The 18,321-nt window shown below is 37.7% G+C and overlaps 1 protein-coding gene across 3 annotated transcripts in view; it reads right to left on the bottom strand.

Moving 5' to 3' along the window:
* Positions 1–18,321, bottom strand: part of ABCA13 (ATP binding cassette subfamily A member 13) — a 486,937-nt gene that overhangs the window by 286,076 nt on the left and 182,540 nt on the right. For all 3 annotated transcript variants that reach the window (XM_054559199.1, XM_024249790.2, XM_054559198.1), the window contains 3 exons: positions 6,806–6,920; positions 2,265–2,594; positions 355–424 (listed from right to left, as the gene is read on the bottom strand). In XM_054559199.1, coding sequence (XP_054415174.1) covers positions 355–424; positions 2,265–2,594; positions 6,806–6,920 — 515 coding nt within the window. The remainder of the gene's footprint in view (positions 1–354; positions 425–2,264; positions 2,595–6,805; positions 6,921–18,321) is intronic.

The following is an 18,321-nucleotide window of genomic DNA, read 5'->3' on the forward strand; positions in this document are numbered from 1 at the left end:
GGGACCCCTGATCTAACAGATGGACACATTTGCATACCCTACTCTTGGAAGGTTCAGAAGGTCACTCACTGGACCAGACGTCAGGGGTGGTATAAGGAAGACCCAAGCATTGGCTGGGTGGTTGACCTGGATAGTGTCTAAAGCAAGGGATGCCATGATTATTCGTGATTGTTCTCAAAACTGGTGCTACCAGATAGTGGGAGGTGTACACAACAGCAAAACCAAATATCCAAATCTCATTCTGAATGCTCTACTTGATAATGAAGACTTCCTACTGGATCACTTGCAATATAACTATTAATTTCCAAAAAGGTGATTCACTGGGAGTCACCTTTTACACATGCATGCTCTTACCTGTCTCTTGTCCTTCCAGGAATGTAATAAAAAATACCCCTTGTCCAAAGGCGGTTGTGGAGAGAAGGCACTGCCCACAGATTGATGGAGAAAAACTGCATGTTAGTGTTTGATTGGGACCACAGAAAATCCACAACACTTAATTCAGGGAGTGAAGCCATGACAACTTTTCATTCTTATGGCGCCCAACCATTGCTTCAGGCAGTCATTTAAATATTTTAATCTGAAAATCTTAGTGGAATGTCAGCCCACTCTGAAAAGCATGATAACAAGCTAGTTTTTAATGTTAAAAGGAATTATTTCTCTTTACTGAGATGCTTGAAGTGTCATAAATCCAATGTATCATACACAGAAATGTGTAACACAAAACAGTGAAACTGGAATAGAGCAATTTACTATTTTTTATTATTAAGTGAATGCCCTGGAGCACACTGCAGGCTGACTGATGGAATACATACACTATTCTACACTAGAAAGAAGGTGTATTGAAGAAAAATGTTATTTTATTTCAGTAGAGAGGTCTTATGTTAGAATGAAACCCCATTGAAAAAAAAACTTACATTAAAAAATACAGTGTACCAGAGTTAGATGTTTTTTACTTGCTAAAAAGCCTTTGAATATGTAAACAGAAAATCAAATTTTATATGCATAGAACCCACAAATGTAATAACTGAAGTAAAATTAAAAATAACACCATCTGAAAATTAGGTCAGATCATGGATGACTCTTTTTCTGTGTATAAGGAGTATACAGGGAAGGACCCCCAATGGTCCCACTTGTGTTAATTATTCTGAAAACATCTAATTAACACTAACATGAAGTTATTGGTTATGGGTTTTTACAAATGTAACATAAGCTAATCAAAACCGGTGAACACATATCAATAGATAAAACACTGATGGAATATAACCACTTTTTCATTCCGTATGTATATCTTTGTTGTGTGCATATGGCTAGTAGAAACCAGAGAGCTTTGAATCATTTACTGAAGTTGAAGACAAATCACTTGGCTTTCATAGAAATATTTTACTCTAGGCCCTAAATGAGCAGAGGTGTTTTGCTCCCAGTAAGTGAGTGAAGCACTGGGGCCGTCATGAATCCTGTGCTGGACTAAAGGACTTTTAAGGGCCTTTAAATACTCCTGAGCAGCCCCGTAATCTAGGTCTCCTTGACACCTCCCCAAAGTCTCTGTTAATGACTCTGTCTTATCTCTCAACAGACTGCAATTTTAGGAAGTCACTTGACTTGCTGGAGAGAATAAAGTCTTGAGCACAGTGCAAGCGTTTATAGTGATGCCACTGGCTCTCTGAAAGAGATCATTTTAATAGTGATGGTTCACCCTTGCTTTGATTGAGTTCCTACTATGTGTCAGGCACTGCGCTTGCCAGCAACTGTCATAAAAGAATGAATATGTTTTTTATGTTCTACGTATTTGATGTTACAGACCTGAAAGTGTTATCGTACGTTTTTAGGAGGTACATTTTAAATGGATGTGTGACTCTGACTTTGCTAACAGAGAGATTTTTCCACTTAATGTGATGTAATTCATAATGCTTCAAGAAAAAAATTCTTATTTTTTACTTCTAAAATAGCTTTAGAAATCTAGTTTTTTTCCGTGCATGAAAGAAAGAGAAAATAAAGTTATATGCTTCCTTAAGAATGCTGCTTATTTTCCAGAGTCTGCAGAAAGTCTCTGTTACGTAAAAACTGTACATTCTTAATGGGCTGCTGTCCAGCAAAAATGCTGCAGTTTCAATGGTTTGCATTTGTGGGTAAGATTTTTAAAAGCAGATATCAGAAAGCCCATGTAGATATGAACATGACAAATTGAAAAAGGGAGGGTGGTGGGTTTTGTTTTGTTAGATAGATTGCAATTTTGTTTTTTTTTTTTTACAAAACAACTTACTTACCAGAAATGTCTGAAAAATAAAACTTAATTGGTTATGTAGAACCAATAGAACTATGTAGGGCAGAAAGCTGATTATGTACACCAGGCTGGTACAAAGGGCCGCTGTATTAGCTTGGCTGAAAAATGCACTCAAGAGGTAGCTCAGCATGACGACTGACATCCCAAAATCCAAGAGAAAGAGGAAAATAATAAAGGTATTGCTGTGCGCAAAGATGCCACTTGTTTTCAGAATGATGGCCAGAGTAGCACTGCTTATGGTCAACACAACCATGTTCTCCAGGAACCAGGCCAGGAAATGGATCATTGGATGCACTCCCATCATCCGCATATACTACCAAAAAGAGAAAAAACCCAAGGTTACCACAGCATGCTTACTTGAGGAAGAACAAATCAGATGGTAGGAGAAAGAAGGTGGACCAGTGGAAAGGTAAATCTGCTTGCTCGCAAATTCAGCCCTGTGAAGGGCCCTGGGAAGGACATTGCCTCCTCGAGCTTGGTATTTGATTTTCACGAGCACTTGTATCCTGGAACTTAAAATTAAATTAAATTTTAAAAAAAGAACCATTCATGACAAACCCATCGCCAATATCATACTGAATGGACAAAAGCTGGAAGCATTCCCCTTAAAAACTGGCACAGGACAAGGATGCCCTCTTTCGCCACTCCTATTCAACATTGTATTGGAAGTTCTGGCCAGGCCAAATAGGCAAGAGAAAGAAATAAAGCGTATTCAAATAGGAAGAGAGGAAGTCAAACTGTCTGTGTTTGCAGATGACATGATCCTATATCTAGAAAACCCCATCGTCTCAGCCCAAAAGTTCCTTAAGCTAATAAGCAACTTCAGCCAAGTCTCAGGATACAAAATCAATGTGCAAAAATCACAAGCATTCCTATACACCAACAGGAAACAAGCAGAGAGCCAAATCATGACTGAACTCGCATTCACAATTGCCACAAAGAGAATAAAATGTCTAGGAATACAGCTAACAAGGTAAGTGAAGGATGAAGGACCTCTGCAAGGAGAACTACAAACCACTGCTCAAGGAAATAAGAGAGGACACAAACAAATAGAAAAACATTCCATGGTCATGGATAGGAAGAATCAATATCATGAAAATGGCCACATTGCTCTAAGTAATTTATAGATTCAATGCTATTCCCATTGAACTACCATTGGCACTCTTCACAGAATTAGATAAACCTACTTTAAAATTCATATGGAACCAAAAAAAAAAGAGCCTGTATAGTCAAGACAATCCTAAGAGAAAAAAACAAAGCTAGAGGCATCATGCTACCTGACTTCAAACAATACTACAAAGCTACAGTAACCAAAACAGCATGGTACTGGAACAAAAACAGACACATAAACCAATGGAACAGAACAGAGATCTCAGAAATAAGACCACACATCTATAACCATCTGATCTTCGACAAACTTGACAAAAATAAGCAATGGGGAAAGGGTTCCCTATTTAATAAATGGTACCAGGAAAACTGGCTAGCCTTTTGCAGAAAATTGAAACTGGACTCCTTCCTTAAACCTTATACAAAACTTAACTCAAGGTGGAGTAAAGACTTAAATGTATTTTTTTGTTTCAATTTCATTTAGTTATTCTCTCATCTTTGTTATTTCTTTTCTTCTGCTAGGTTTGGGTTTCTATTGTTCTTGTTTCTCCAGTTCCATGACGTGTGACCCTAGGTTGTCTATTTGTGCTCTTTCAAACTTTTTGATGTACACATTTAATGTTGTGAACTTTCTTCTTAGCATCACTTTTGCCATATCCCAAAGGTCTTGATAGGTTGTGTCACTATTATCATTCAGTTCAGTTAGTTTCCATCTTGATTTCATTCTTGACCCAACAACCATTCAGGAGCATGTTATTTAATTTCCATGTATTTGCATGGTTTTGAGGGTTCTTTTTGTAGTTGATTTCCAACTTTATTTCACTGTGGTCTGAGCCATATATGACAAGCCCACAGCCAACATTATACTGAACAGTGAAAAGTTGAAAGCATTTCCTCTGAGAACTGGAACAAGATAAGGATGCCCACTTTCACCACTACTATTCAACGTAGTCCTGGAAGTCCTATTCAGAGCAATCAAACAAGATAAAGAAATGAAGGGCATCCAAATCAGTAAAGAGGAAGTCAAACTGTTGCTGTTTGTTGATGATAATATTATATACCTAGAAAACCCTAAAGACTCATCCAAAAAGCTACTAGAACTGACAAATAAATTCAGCAAAGTTTCAGGATACAAAATTCATGTACACAAATCAGTAGCTCTGCTATACACCAACAGTGACCAAGCTGAGAATCAAATCAAGAACACAACCCCTTTCACAATAGCTACAAAAAATAAAATAAAATACTTAGGAATATATCTAAACAAGGAGGTGAACCACCTCTACAAGGGAAACTACAAAACACTGTTCAAAGAAATCACAGATGACACAAACAAAGGAAACACACGCCATGCTCACGGATGGGTAGAATCAATATTGTGAAAATGACCATACTGCCAAAAGCAATCTGCAATTCAATGCAATTCCCATCAAAATACCACCATTACTCTTCACAGAACTAAAAAAAAAATCCTAAAATTCATATGAAACCAAAAAATAACCCACACAGTCAAAGCAAGACTAAGCAAAAAGAACAAATCTGGAGGCATCACATTAACCAACTTCAAACTATACTATAAGGACATAGTCACCAAAATAGCATGGTACTGGTATAAAAACAGGCACATAGACCAATTGAACAGAATAAAGAACCCAGAAATAAACCCAAATATTTACAGCCAACTGATCTTCAACAAAGCAAACAAAAACATAAAGTGGGGAAAGGACACCTTATTCAACAAATGATGTTGGGATAACTGGCAACCCACATGTTGAAGAATGAAACTGGATCATCTCTCACCTTATACAAAAATCAACTCAAGGTAGATAAAAGACTTAAATCTAAGCCCTGAGACTGTAATGAGTCTAGAAAAATAACATCAGAAAAACCATTCTATACATTGGCTTAGGCAAATACTTCTTGACCAAGAACCCAAAAGCAAATGCAACGAAAACAAAGATAAATATATTGGGACTTAATTAAACTAAATGGCTTCTGCACAGCAAAAGAAATAATCCACAGAGTAAATAGACAACCCACAGAGCAGGAGAAAATCTTCACAATCTATATATCCAGCAAAGGACTAATATCCAGAATCTACAAAGAACTGCAAGAAAAAAACAATCTCATCAAAAAGTGGGCTAAGGACATGAATAGACAATTCTCAGAAGAAGATAGACAAATGGTCAACAAACATATGGAAAAATACTCATCATCACTAATTATCAGGGAAATGCAAATCAAAACCAAAATGTAATACCACTCTACTCCTGCAAGAATGGCCATAATCAAAAAAATCAAAAAATAATCGATGTTGGCATGGATGCAGTGAAAAAGGAACACTGTTACCCTGTTGGTGGGAATGTAAATTAGTACAACCACTATGGAAAACAGTGTGGAGATTCCTTAAAGAACTAAAAGTAGATCTACCATTTGAACCAGCAACCCCACTCCTGAAGTCATTACATGAAAAAGATAGTTGCACACATATGTTTATAGCAGCACAGTTCGCAATTACAAAAATATGGAACCAACCCAGATGCCCATCAATCAATGAGTGAATAAAGAAAATGTGTGTGCGTGTGTGTGTGTGTGTGTATGTATATGTGTGTGTATATATATAAACGTGTATATATATATACACACACACATATACCATGGAATACTACTCAGCCATGAAAAGGAATGAAATAATAGCATTCAGAGCAACCTGGATGGAATTAGAGACTATTATTCTAAGTGAAGTAACTCAGGAATGCAAAACCAAATATCATATGTTCTCACTCACATGTGGGAGCTAAGCTATGAGACACAAAGGCATAAGAATGATTCATTAGACTTTGGGGACTCAGGGTAAAGGGTTGGGGACGGTGACTGATAAAAGACTATACACCAGGTACAGGGTACACTGCTCGGGTGATGGGTGCACCAAAATCTCAGAAATCGCTACTGAAGAACTTATTCATGTAACCAAACACCACCTGTTCCCCAAAAAACCTATGGAAATAAAAAAATTTCAGTTATGATAGTTTCAAGTTTTATAACAGTATTACAATAAAAACAGCAGGGCCTCTACATAAAAAATTCTAAGCATAAATTAAGATGGGAAGTCTGCTGCTATGTTTTTCTGGGCTTTAAAAAAGTCGCTGAATGAGGAACATTGGCTTTGTTCTTGCAATCTCATATGGCTATTCTTTGGCTTTTTTTCATGTCAATGGAAAATATCTGGCATTGCTTCAGACTTCAACACAAAATCTTCTTTCTGGAACAGGGACTCAGCTATTTTGTACACCAGAACCCCAGCAGAGGAGAGGGAAGCAAAACAGAGAGGCTCAGGTTAGCTATGGGACAAGATCCATTTCCAAAGTCCCCAGCCTCCCTATCTTTGCCTCCCAGGCAAGCTTTAAGGATATTTACCTCTTCTATCTGTATCTCCTGCTCATACACCAACTTTCTGACCATGCTGGCCACAGACACCATCCACGTCAGCATCATTATCAGTGGAAAAAAGAAACCAACGTTGTTCAGGAATCTGTAAGGGGATAATTCAGTCAGCATCCGTAGGCAAGCAAAATGACTCTACTAATTTTTTACATTTTTCTTCCAAGTTAGAAAGCACTTTCAGGAGCGATATCTCCTTTGGTCTTTTCTACATGCCTGTGACGTAGGTAGGAGGGCCATGATTGGTGTGCTGATTTTGTAGGTGTGCAAATTCATGAAGGAACCCATGAAGGAGACACAACTGGTTCAAGATCTCTCAGAGAGCCATAGCCCAACCACAATACTCTCTGACACCTGCCACAGGCAGAGCAGGTTGGAGCAAAGCAGGTTATTAATCCATGCCTGCCATTTCTCCCACTTAATTGGGACCATTATCTATCTTCAATTATTGATATTAATTGATCACAGATTATCATCTATAAAATATGTGAAAATCGGCAAATGAAAGTCTTCCTTTCTATTTTCCTAACACTCATATTTCAACCCACTATAACTGGGCTCCACTTCTAATGTACACTGAAATGACTCTTATCTAGGGCATCAATGACAGTCATGCCTCAAAATCCAATGAGAATTATCCAGTCATTTTCCTTCTTGAGTTCTCAGACATGTTGGATGGCATTGGTCATTCCCTCCTCCTCTCTTTTCTCTTAGCTTCCAGAACAACTCCCAGCTTTGCACCCACATCTTGGCAACTCCTCCTTTACCTGCCTTTAAATGTAGGCATTCTTACCTCAAGCTAGACCTTCTGTCTTCTCACCACATACTCTCTGAGCTCTAAATCCACATAATAATTATTTCTTCAACATTGAGACCAACCGAAGGTACAAGCCATGTTACTGGGCTGGTGATACATGAATGAGCCAAACAGAAAAAGGTCCTGCCATTAAGGATCTTTCATTCCAGTGTGTCAGCAAGGTGGGAAGGGACATAAAATCATCCAATAAACACAGGGATTGCTATGTTCTGTCTCTGCCAAAACTCATGCTGACATTTAATTGCCCATGTAATGGTATTGAGAGTTGATGCAGCCTTTAAGAGGTGTTTGGGTTATGGGGTCTCTACACTCATGAATGGATTAATGCAGTTCTCATGAGACAAGTTGAGTTTCCAGGGTATTGGATTAGTTCTTGAGAGAGCTGGCTGTTATGAAGCAGGGTTGCCTCTCATGTATGGAGTGCACACTCTCTTCCCCTTACACTTTCCGCCATGAGTTGAAGTGGCATGACACCCTCAGCAGAAGCCGACCAGAAAGGCTGCCTGATCTTGGACTTCCTGCCAGCATTATGAGCCAAATAAACTTCTCTTCTTCACAGACTACCCAGTCTCGGATATTCTGTGATAGCAGCACAGAAAGGACTAAGACAGAGATGCATAATATCAGGTAGTGATAAATGCTATGAGTAAAAAAGAACTAGCTTAACCAAAAGTGAGAGGAATGCTATTTCAGACAGGGTGATTAGCTGAGCTGACAGTGGAAAAAAAATACTCGAGCAGAAAGTGCATGAAGTAAGGAAATGAGTCACACAGGTATCTAAAGGAAGACTGTTCCAGGCAAAGGAAAAAAAAAGGGCAAGGACCAGAGGTTGGAGCAAGCAGAACACGGGTCACAGTGAAGCCATCAGGTCCTGGGCTTTTCTTTGATGAAAGACTTTATATTAGAGCAGAAATAAGTAAAATGGAGACTAAAGCTTTGATTACTGTGGTTTTATATTACATTTTGAAGACAAGTAGTGTAATACCTCCAGCTTCATTTTTTTTTCTCAAGATAGCTTTGGTTATTCTGGGTCTTTTGTGGTTCCATATAAGTTTTAGGATTTTTTTCTATTTCTGTGAGGAATGTCACTGGTATTTTAATAAGGATTGTATTGGATCTGCAGATTGTTTTGGGTAGTGTAGATATTTTAACAATTTTTTTAATCAATAAGCATAGGATATCTTTTCATTTTTTATGTCCTCTTTAACTTCTCACATCACATCAACATTTCATAGTTTTCTTTGTAGAGATCTTTCACTTCTTTGGTTAAAAACAGACACATAAACCAATGAAACAGAATAAAGAACACAAATATAAACCCACACATTTGTAGCCAACACATTTTCAACAAAGGCTCCAAGTTCATATATTGGGAAAAGGACTATTTCTTCAATAAATGATGCTGGAAAAACTGAATAACCATATGCAGAAGAATGAAACTAGAGCCTTATCTCTTGCCATATGCAAACATCAACTCTAAGTAGATTAAAGACTTAAATGTAAAGCTCAAAACAATAAAACTACAAGAAGAAAATATCAGAGAACTGCTTCAGGACACTGATTCTGGACAAAGACTTTTTGTGTAAGATCTCAAAAGCATAGACAACAAAAGCAAAAATAGATAAATGACGTTACATCAGGCTAAAAAGCTTCTGCAAACAAAGGAAACAATCAGCAAAGTGTAAAGACAACCTACAGAATGGGAGAAAATATTTGCAAAGTATCCATCTGACAAGGGACTAATAGCCTGAATATACAAGAAACTCAAACAAATACAACAGCAAGAAACCCACATAATCCAATTAAAACATAGGCAAAAGATCTGACTCAATATTTCTCAAAAATAAACGACCTACGAATGGCCAACAGTTATACAAATATATGCTGAACATCATGAATCATCAAAAAAATGCAAATCAAACCCACAATGAGATATCATCTTACCCCAGTTAAAATAGCTACTATCAAAAAGAGAGAAAATAACAGACGCTGGCAGGGATGTGGAGAAAAGGGAAAACCCACACTCTGTTAGGTGGGAACATAAATTAGTAGAGACACTGTGGAGAACAGTATGGAGTTTCCTCCAATAACTAAAAAATATAACTACAATATGACCCAGCAATTCCAATGCAGAGTGTATATCTAAAATAAAGAAAATCAGTATATCGAAGAGATATGTGCACTCCCATGTTTATTGCAGACTTATTCACAATAGCTAAGATATGGAATCAACCTAAGTGTTCATCAATGGATGAAAAGATAAAGAAATGTGGCATATATACAAAATGGAATATTATTTAGCAATTACAAAGAAAAAATCCTGTCATTTGAAGCAACATGGATGGAACTGGAGGACATTATATTACGTGAAATAAGCTAGACATAGAAAGACAAATATATGTTCTAACTCATACGTGGGAGCTAAAAATAAAATGAACTCATTGAGGTAGAAAGTAGAGTAGTGAGTTACCCAGATGCTGGGAAGGGTAAAGGGGAGGGGAAGATAATTAGAGGTTGTTTAGTGTGTACAAATGGAGGGAAGGGATAAGTTCTAGTGTGCAACAGCACACTAAGGGAACTGTAGTTAACAATAACTTGTATATTTCAAAATAGCTAGAAGACAGGCTTTGGAATATTCCTAACACAAAGAGATGATTGTTGAAGTGATGGCTATCTCAATTACCCTGATTTGATTATTACACATTGTATGCATGTATCCAATTATCACAAGTAACTCATGAATATGAACAACTATTGTGTATCAATAAAAAAGCAAAAAAAAATTACGTTGAGTAGTGTGAGAAGCCTTCCCCTAGACCCTATTTCCAGGGAAACAGAAGACGGAGGCTATGTGAGAAATCCATATGTTTTCAGGAAGCACTCTATCTTTGTGGCAATGGAAAAGTAAGCTTTTGAGCTGTGTGGTCATTAATGGCACCTGGTCCTCACCACCAACAGGACCTCTTGCAGATACCTGGGCAGGAATATCCAATTCATTCCAGATGAGTAACAACCATGGTAACAAAAATTTAGCACAACATTTGTGCAAGAAATGAAAAGAGGCTCAGAGTTGCATAATTATTAACAAGTGAAAAACCCATGCCAAAAAGTTGGTCTCATTGAACAGATGATAATAGTGAACACACTATTTGTCGTCAATTTAAGTATATTTAAACAATTTAAACAAGGCAAGCCCCTCTATAAGAAACACCACACAGCACAATCATTAGAATTGAGTTAATATGATGGTAAAGTAGCATAAAGATATAAAATGGGACTTAGAAGAACTTAGAAAAAACATATGAAAAAAACTAGCCATCAGACAAAGGAGAATAAAATTGGAAGAAACACAGGCCAAATTGATACTGCACAAAATACAGTAAGGGATGTAGAAAATAGGTGCTAGAAATGCAACTAAAGGAAACAGGGATAGAGTTTTTTAAAATGTAAAAATCTATTGATTAGAAACACAGGGAAAAGAAATGCAGGCAATTAAACTCCCTGAAAAAGAAAAACTAAGTATTTCTAAATTTGCAAAGCTAGAATACATCGAGTCTCCATTAAAAAAAAATTAAAATCTACACATCCAAAGGACTTGACTTGTCATCATAGAAAATTGTCCTAGAATGTTCAACAATGAAACATACTCTTATAAAATTTATTGAGTTTTCAAGCTACTGGCAGCTTGTCAAAATTACCAAGTTATATAAAAGGGAGAAAATATCAACGTGGCCTCAGATTTCTCCATAATAACATTAAGACCAAAGACAATTTTTACAGGATACTTAAGGAAGGAATGAACCAAGGGTTTTATATTCAGCCAAGATGTCCTTCAAATATAAATGCTACAAAGAGTTTTACGTATGTAGGAATTCAGGTTATATTATCTTATGAGAGCTTCTTAAGGAAATTACTAGTTGGCAAACTTCATCCTGCCAAATGATGACTGGTAAATTACAGTGAAAGGGCTAATGGTAAGCAATGAGTACAGTTTCCCGTAAAAGCAAGACTAAAACAAAAATAGGAATTAAGGTTACAAGACAGATTGGAAATGCTACTATTCCCTGAAATATAGAAATGATATGAAAAACAAACAGAAGGATAATGGGGAATGAGTCACAGATGAAGGAAAAGTTGGTGCATGCCAAACTCAAATACTATTTTTTAAAATATTGGCAAATGTAGAATATTAGTATAAGTGTCTTTAACAGTACAAAAGGCAACATTAAGTAAGATTAACAATACCAGCTAAAATTGCATGATGGACAAGAGAAAATATATGATGAAATAAGAGAACATAATTTAAGTTTTTATTGCTTGTGATAAAAAAAACAAGGGTTTATATTACTTATATAATGTTATAATTATAAGGTAACCACTACAATAATAATAAAATAATTTAATAATAATAATTAAATTATTAAATATTAGCTTAAAAGAAAAATCATAAGCATAAGAAACACAAGATAGAGGCAAGACTATATATATATTTATAATTGCATTTTATACTATCAAAGAATTAATGCCACATATATAAGAAGCTATATAATGCATACAAGAGACACACCTGAAACAAAATGCTTCAGAAAAAATTTAAATGAAAGGATGGGCAAAGGCATATCAAGCCAATAGAAACACCAAAAGGCAAAAAAGAAAAAAGAAGAAGAAGAAGAGGAAGAGAGAGTGAAGAAAAGAGAAAAAAAGCAGAGTTCACCATTTCAATATCAAACAAGGTAGAGTTATGTCCACAAAGTATTAAAAGACACAATTATTCATAGTAACGCACACAATAACAAAGCACAAATATTCAAAAGCCAAACTCCACAGGAAAAAGACAGAAGGAAAACCAAGTAATAAGGGACTATAATTTACCTATCCCAGCCTAAGACAGATCAAGAGGACATAAATTAAGGATAGAAAAATCCTAAATAACAAAAATAACGCAGATCAAATTCTCTGCCCTAAAATAGGGAATTAGAAATTCTTTTCAAGTGTCTACAAATCATTCACAAAAGTGGGTTATACATTATTTGATATCAAAACAGAAATAATAAGAATCATATTTTGACTGCAATTCAGAAATTAAGATTTAGCAACAGAATTTGGCAATTTAGTATATAATGCAATTTTTGTATTTTGTCCCTCTGATATGTAAAAACATACTATTACAAAGTAGATTTAATTTGTATGTTTCTTATTACAAGTAAGCTGTGTAAGCATAGTTTTTCATATGTTTAAAATTCTTGAGCATTTTCACCTGGAAATTAAAAGAAGCTTTGTTTAAACAGCTCTTGGGTCAAAGAGAAAATAGAAACCTGTACTGCACGCATCTAGAAAACAATAAATTGTTAGCTACATATGAGATCTATGGGACATAAGGTAGGAGTTGAAAGAAAAGTCATTACCTTAGGTACCTACATATTATATTTAACTACAAACATTTAAGAAAAAAAAACTAAAAATAATGAATTAAACTTTAGGCTCAAATTATAAAAGAATATATGAAGATACAGAAAAGTAAGGAAGTAATAAAAATAAAAGCAGAAATAAGTTAGATGAGACAAAAGAGAGAATTGATGAAGTCCAAATATGGTTCTTTGAGAAAATAGAAGTCAAATAAGAAAAGAATGAAATAACTTGCACATCATGAATTTTTAAAATAAGGAAAAAGACAGCATGTTAAAAGAGGAGTAACCACACCAAGAGAGGAATGAAGGAGGATGAGTAGGGAGAAAGGGAGAGGAGAAAATTATTTCATTTTTTGACTTTAACTTCTCTCTTAATAATTGGAAATGGTTCTTAATAATTGGATCTTAATAATTGGAAATGGTTCATATTAAAGTTGAAGCATTACGTATTATGTATCACCAACAACAACTGCACTGAGTACCAAGTTTTAAAGAGGTGCTGTCATTCTCGTCCCTTGCAGTCTCCACTAGAGCAGGGTCACAGCAGAGCAGATTTAAGTCATTCGTAGTTTCCTTGTCTTTTTTTTTTTCCAAACAGGGTCTCACTCTGTTGCCCAGGCTGGAGTACAGTGGCATGATCTGGGCTCACTGTAGCCTCAGCCTCATGGGCTCAAGCAATTCTCCCCTCTCAGCCTCCCAATTAGCTGGGACTACAGAACACACCACAATGCCCAGCTAATTTTGTTTATTTTCTGTAGAGATGGGGTCTTGCTATGCTGTCCAGGCTGGTTGTCTCATCTTAATATGGTCATAACAATCCCTGCTCTCCAAGCTTCCTCAAGGCAGGACTACATCTTCCCCTACTACATACGTCATGCGATTACAGTGCATGACATGTAGTAAGTGCTCCGTAAATAGTTCCCAAATGAGTATGTAGCACAAAAACTTTCAGGCTAACTCTTGGCAAGACTTTGCGATTTCTAGTTTGTAAAACATGCATCACAAGAACAAAGAATGAGGGACTCATCCCAAAACAAAACAAATAAACAAGTAAGTGTCGTTTTGGAACAGGATATTAAGTGTGAATTATTTTCTCTATTTTCTTCACTCTTGAATATCACTCGTTTATAGAACTAAAAATAAAAAACATACACACAAAGGTCAGGGATGTCTCAGTAACCTCAGAAATAGGATTTTCCTCTTATCAGGAGAGCACGAATCAAACTAAGAATCTAGAATATACTCTGTATGTTTCCCCTTCTCTGGAACTCAAATCAAAGAACTATCTATAAATTGTACCATTAGGAAATTAAACTCTCCCACGTCCTTTGTAGGGACATGGATGAAGCTGTAAACCATCATTCTGAGCAAACTATCGCACGGACAGGAAACCAAACACTGCATGTTCTCACTCATAGATGGGAATTGAACAATGAGAACACTTGGACACAGAGTGGGGAACATCACACACCAGGGCCTGTCATGGGGTGGGGGAGTGGGGAGAGATAGCATTAGGAGATATACCTAAGGTAAATGATGAGTTAATGGGTGCAGCACACCAACATGGCACATGTATACATATGTAACAAACCTGCACATTGTGCACATGTACCCTAGAACTTAAAGTATAATAAAAAATAAACATGTACCCTAGAACTTAAAGCATAATAAAAAATAAAATAAAATAAAATGTCAAAAAAAAAAGAAATTAAACTCTCTTACTTCTTTAAGCCTTTCTAAAGGGATACTCTGATCTTCATAAACACTAATTGTCACCATTGCTTTTTCTGCAGGTGGACTTTTTGGTTTCCATTTTAGTAAGCCTTGCTCCTGGTATTTGATCTGTTACTTGCCTCTGTCAACACTATCAGTGAGTGCAATGACAGAAAAGTCATGGGCGTGTTGGACCAAAGTCTTACTATAGAAAGAACCACCCTGAGAAATCAGCTGGTTTTTGTTGTTGCTGTTGTTTGTTTGTTTTTTGTTTTGTTTTGTTTTATTTTGTTTTCTCAAGATGTAGGACTTGGAGGCAAGTGTAGGGAGGTGGCAAATTTCCAGCCACCACCTCTCACGTCAGCCCGGCCTCTGCCCTTTCCTCCTCCTGCCCGTCTCCACCGGCCTCCATCACCACTACTGCCCAGGACCAGTCCACATCAACCATGGGGAGACAAGACATAGCTGGGGGCAACTGCTGAAGAGAAGAACCAGTGCATTTGGCCTCCACTTTCTCTTTCTCCCTTTATCCTCCCTTTCCTTTTCAGGAAACCAGAGGCACAGACTCATGTTGCCCCTGTCACTTGCTAGCTGTGTCTTCCGCTACCTTCTGCACAACACAGCCAGCTGAAGTCTGACGTGATTTGTGAATTGGAGGCGAGTGGAGGTCAGAGAAGGTGAAGCAAGGGGCATTTAAGACTCTAGTGTTCCTGACTCAGCCATTGCCAGAGCCATGCATGAAAGTAAGTGCACCTTCCTAACCACAAACAAAGGGGAACATTGGCTCTCATTCATTTTATTGTTCCCAGTTTTTGTAACTCCCTTGGGAAAGCCAGGGAAAAGGGAAGATGCTCGCGTGCATCCTCACCTCTCTGAATCTAACACCATCCAAGAACATCAGACCTGTATTGACCTTCTGCATCAGTAGGTGGAAGAGCTTTCTCAGATTTGAAGCTGCCCAAGAATGGAGTGGGCTGCCACTCAGAGCATCCCACCCATTCACAGTGCCTGGCATTGCCCCTCACAAGTCTCAAGGTCTCCTCAAGCAGGATACTTCACTGCGCACTACAAGCCAATGCACTGGGCAGGCAGCAGTTAATACCCCGTACGAGGTGAGGAGACTGACACCCAAAGCTGGCGCAAAACTGGCCCAAGATCCTGCGAACCAACAAATGTCAAAGCTGGCACCCAAATGCAGTTTTTTCATCCCAGTTCTGTCATCATGCCAAGTCTGAGGCTCTAAAGGGATCCAGGAAGCTCGAAAGAGATCAGATAAACTGATGTCAAGATCCAATATGTCTAAAGAAGGAGACTTTGAGACCTTAATTCAGACTCCCAGGTCATACAAATTCTACCAAGAAATTCTCCTGTATTTTACTAGGTAGAGGAAGGCATGAAACCAATTGTGAGCAACCCAGCGCTGCCACTTTTAAAGGATCTGTATCTCCCTTTTCACCCCTTATTAGTTATGAATGTACACTAACTACTGCATTAAGCAGTGAGTTTCTTGACCTCAAGAACTGCATAGTGCTCATCTCTACATCCATCCCAGCATAGAATGTGTGTCATACAGTGAATATGAAAACAAAATGTTTCTACATAGATGAATAGAGGAATGACTATATGAGTGAATGATGAAGGCCCTTGAAATAATTTATCAGAGGCAAAGCAAACAGTGGATCTAAATGAGCGTGTTTTGGAATTTGGCTAGGACTATTCTTCATTGCACACTACAGTGTCATTTATTACACAACAATTGTCACCTCTGGCCCTTAGGCACTAAACATACACTGGTCCCCATTGTTACCATCAAAACACCCCACACACTTCCAAACTCCCACCAACCAAGGTTAAGAACTACTGCTCAAATCTGAGCTCTGGCTAGGATATAAGAAAACATGCCAGGCAGGCATTCTTTTCTTTTCTTTTTCTTTTTTTTTTTTTTTTTTTTTGAGACGGAGTTTGCTCTTGTCACCCAGGCTGGAGTGCAATGGTGCAATCTCAGCTCACTACAACGTTTGCCTCCTGGGTTCAAGCAATTCTCCTGCCTCAGCCTCCCGAGTAGCTGGGATTACAGATGCGTGCCACCATGCCCAGATAATTTTTGTATTTTTAGTAGAAACCGGGTTTCACCATGTTGGCCAGGCTGGTCTCGAATTCCTGACCTCGTGATCTGCCTGCCTTGGCCTCCCAAAGTGCTGGAATTACAGGCGTGAGCCACCACACCTGGCTGAAAACATACCAGACTTTCAAATACAATGGAGTGAAATGGCAGCCAAGTGACCAAGGCTCCTGCACAAAGTGCTTAAAAGCAGCAGGTGGCAATTAATAGTTTATTTGGGGAGTGAGGGGTATTAAGATGCTGTGAGATCTTGGGGGAAATAACTTACCCTATCAGAGTCTCAATTTCTTCTGCTGTACTTTTAAGGTTTTTAGAGGATAAATGAGATGATTTTTTTTATGTGATATAATTTTAAGAGATTACTTTGCTGCTGTTGAGGGAAAGAACATAGACAAATTGGAGAAACGATTCGCTGAGGTTTTAATGAGAAACCATCCTCCTCTGCCCAGCAAGGAGATAAGTTTATAAGAGCTGTGTGGGGCTTGAGAAAGTGAAGAATTGCAAAATTTAATGAGGATTTTTCTTCTCCTTCCCACTACAGTTGGTATCACCAACAAATTACCCGCGTTTGTGGGACAGGACAGAGACTGCAGGCAACGGAGGGGGCTTCCAGCAGCTCTGAGCACTAAGGGTCATCAGGAATGGGAATTTCTGCTGAAACCAATGACTATTGACTAAACGGAAGAGAGAAGTGTTTAATAAAGTTACCTGAAGTAGAGCCCAAGGAAGAGAAACAATCAAAATAAATAGAATGAGAGGTCCTCTCACTGGTCTGTTGTGGATCAAGCTGATTTTTTTTTTAAGCAGGAATTCAACATTTCAAGCATGAGTGGCTGTCAACCCTTCACTCTCCACTTCGCCCAAGACACATCAAAGTCCAGATGCAATGCCTCGCGGGAGCCATCACTCAGCCTGACCCAGCATGCTCCATTTCTCCTTCTCTTGAACCCACCCCAGGGTGGTGGGAATTGAAGCGGCCAAAAAGCAATAGAGGAAATAACAGGTGCCCTTTCAAATAAATATTCTTTGTGCATATAAAAAAATTCCAGAATATTGTTGTGGTTTTTGTTTTCTGAAAACCTGTTTATTAAGTTGGCTTATTCTTTGAAGCAATACATTAACATTTGAATTCCTTTATATTCATGAAGTACACACTATAGTTCCAATCATGAAATTATTCGATGATAACTGCCTATGAATCATGATAGGAACATGAAATTTCAAAAACTGCTGCTGCCTATCCATCTCTACAGTCTCCAGCAACATTTTCCAATGCATGCCTTTCAGGACATTAGTTCCATGAGCTGCCGGTAGATACTACATGAAAAATAAAAGGAGGAGAGAGAGAGATCTGTGTACAAGAAGAGTGGAAAATTTTTAGTTAAATAGAGTTAAACACGTTTTGTTACCACAGGTGAATTGCCATGTTCCC

Source organism: Pongo abelii, chromosome 6 (genome assembly GCF_028885655.2).
Source record: "Pongo abelii isolate AG06213 chromosome 6, NHGRI_mPonAbe1-v2.0_pri, whole genome shotgun sequence".
NCBI classification, from domain to species: domain Eukaryota; kingdom Metazoa; phylum Chordata; class Mammalia; order Primates; family Hominidae; genus Pongo; species Pongo abelii.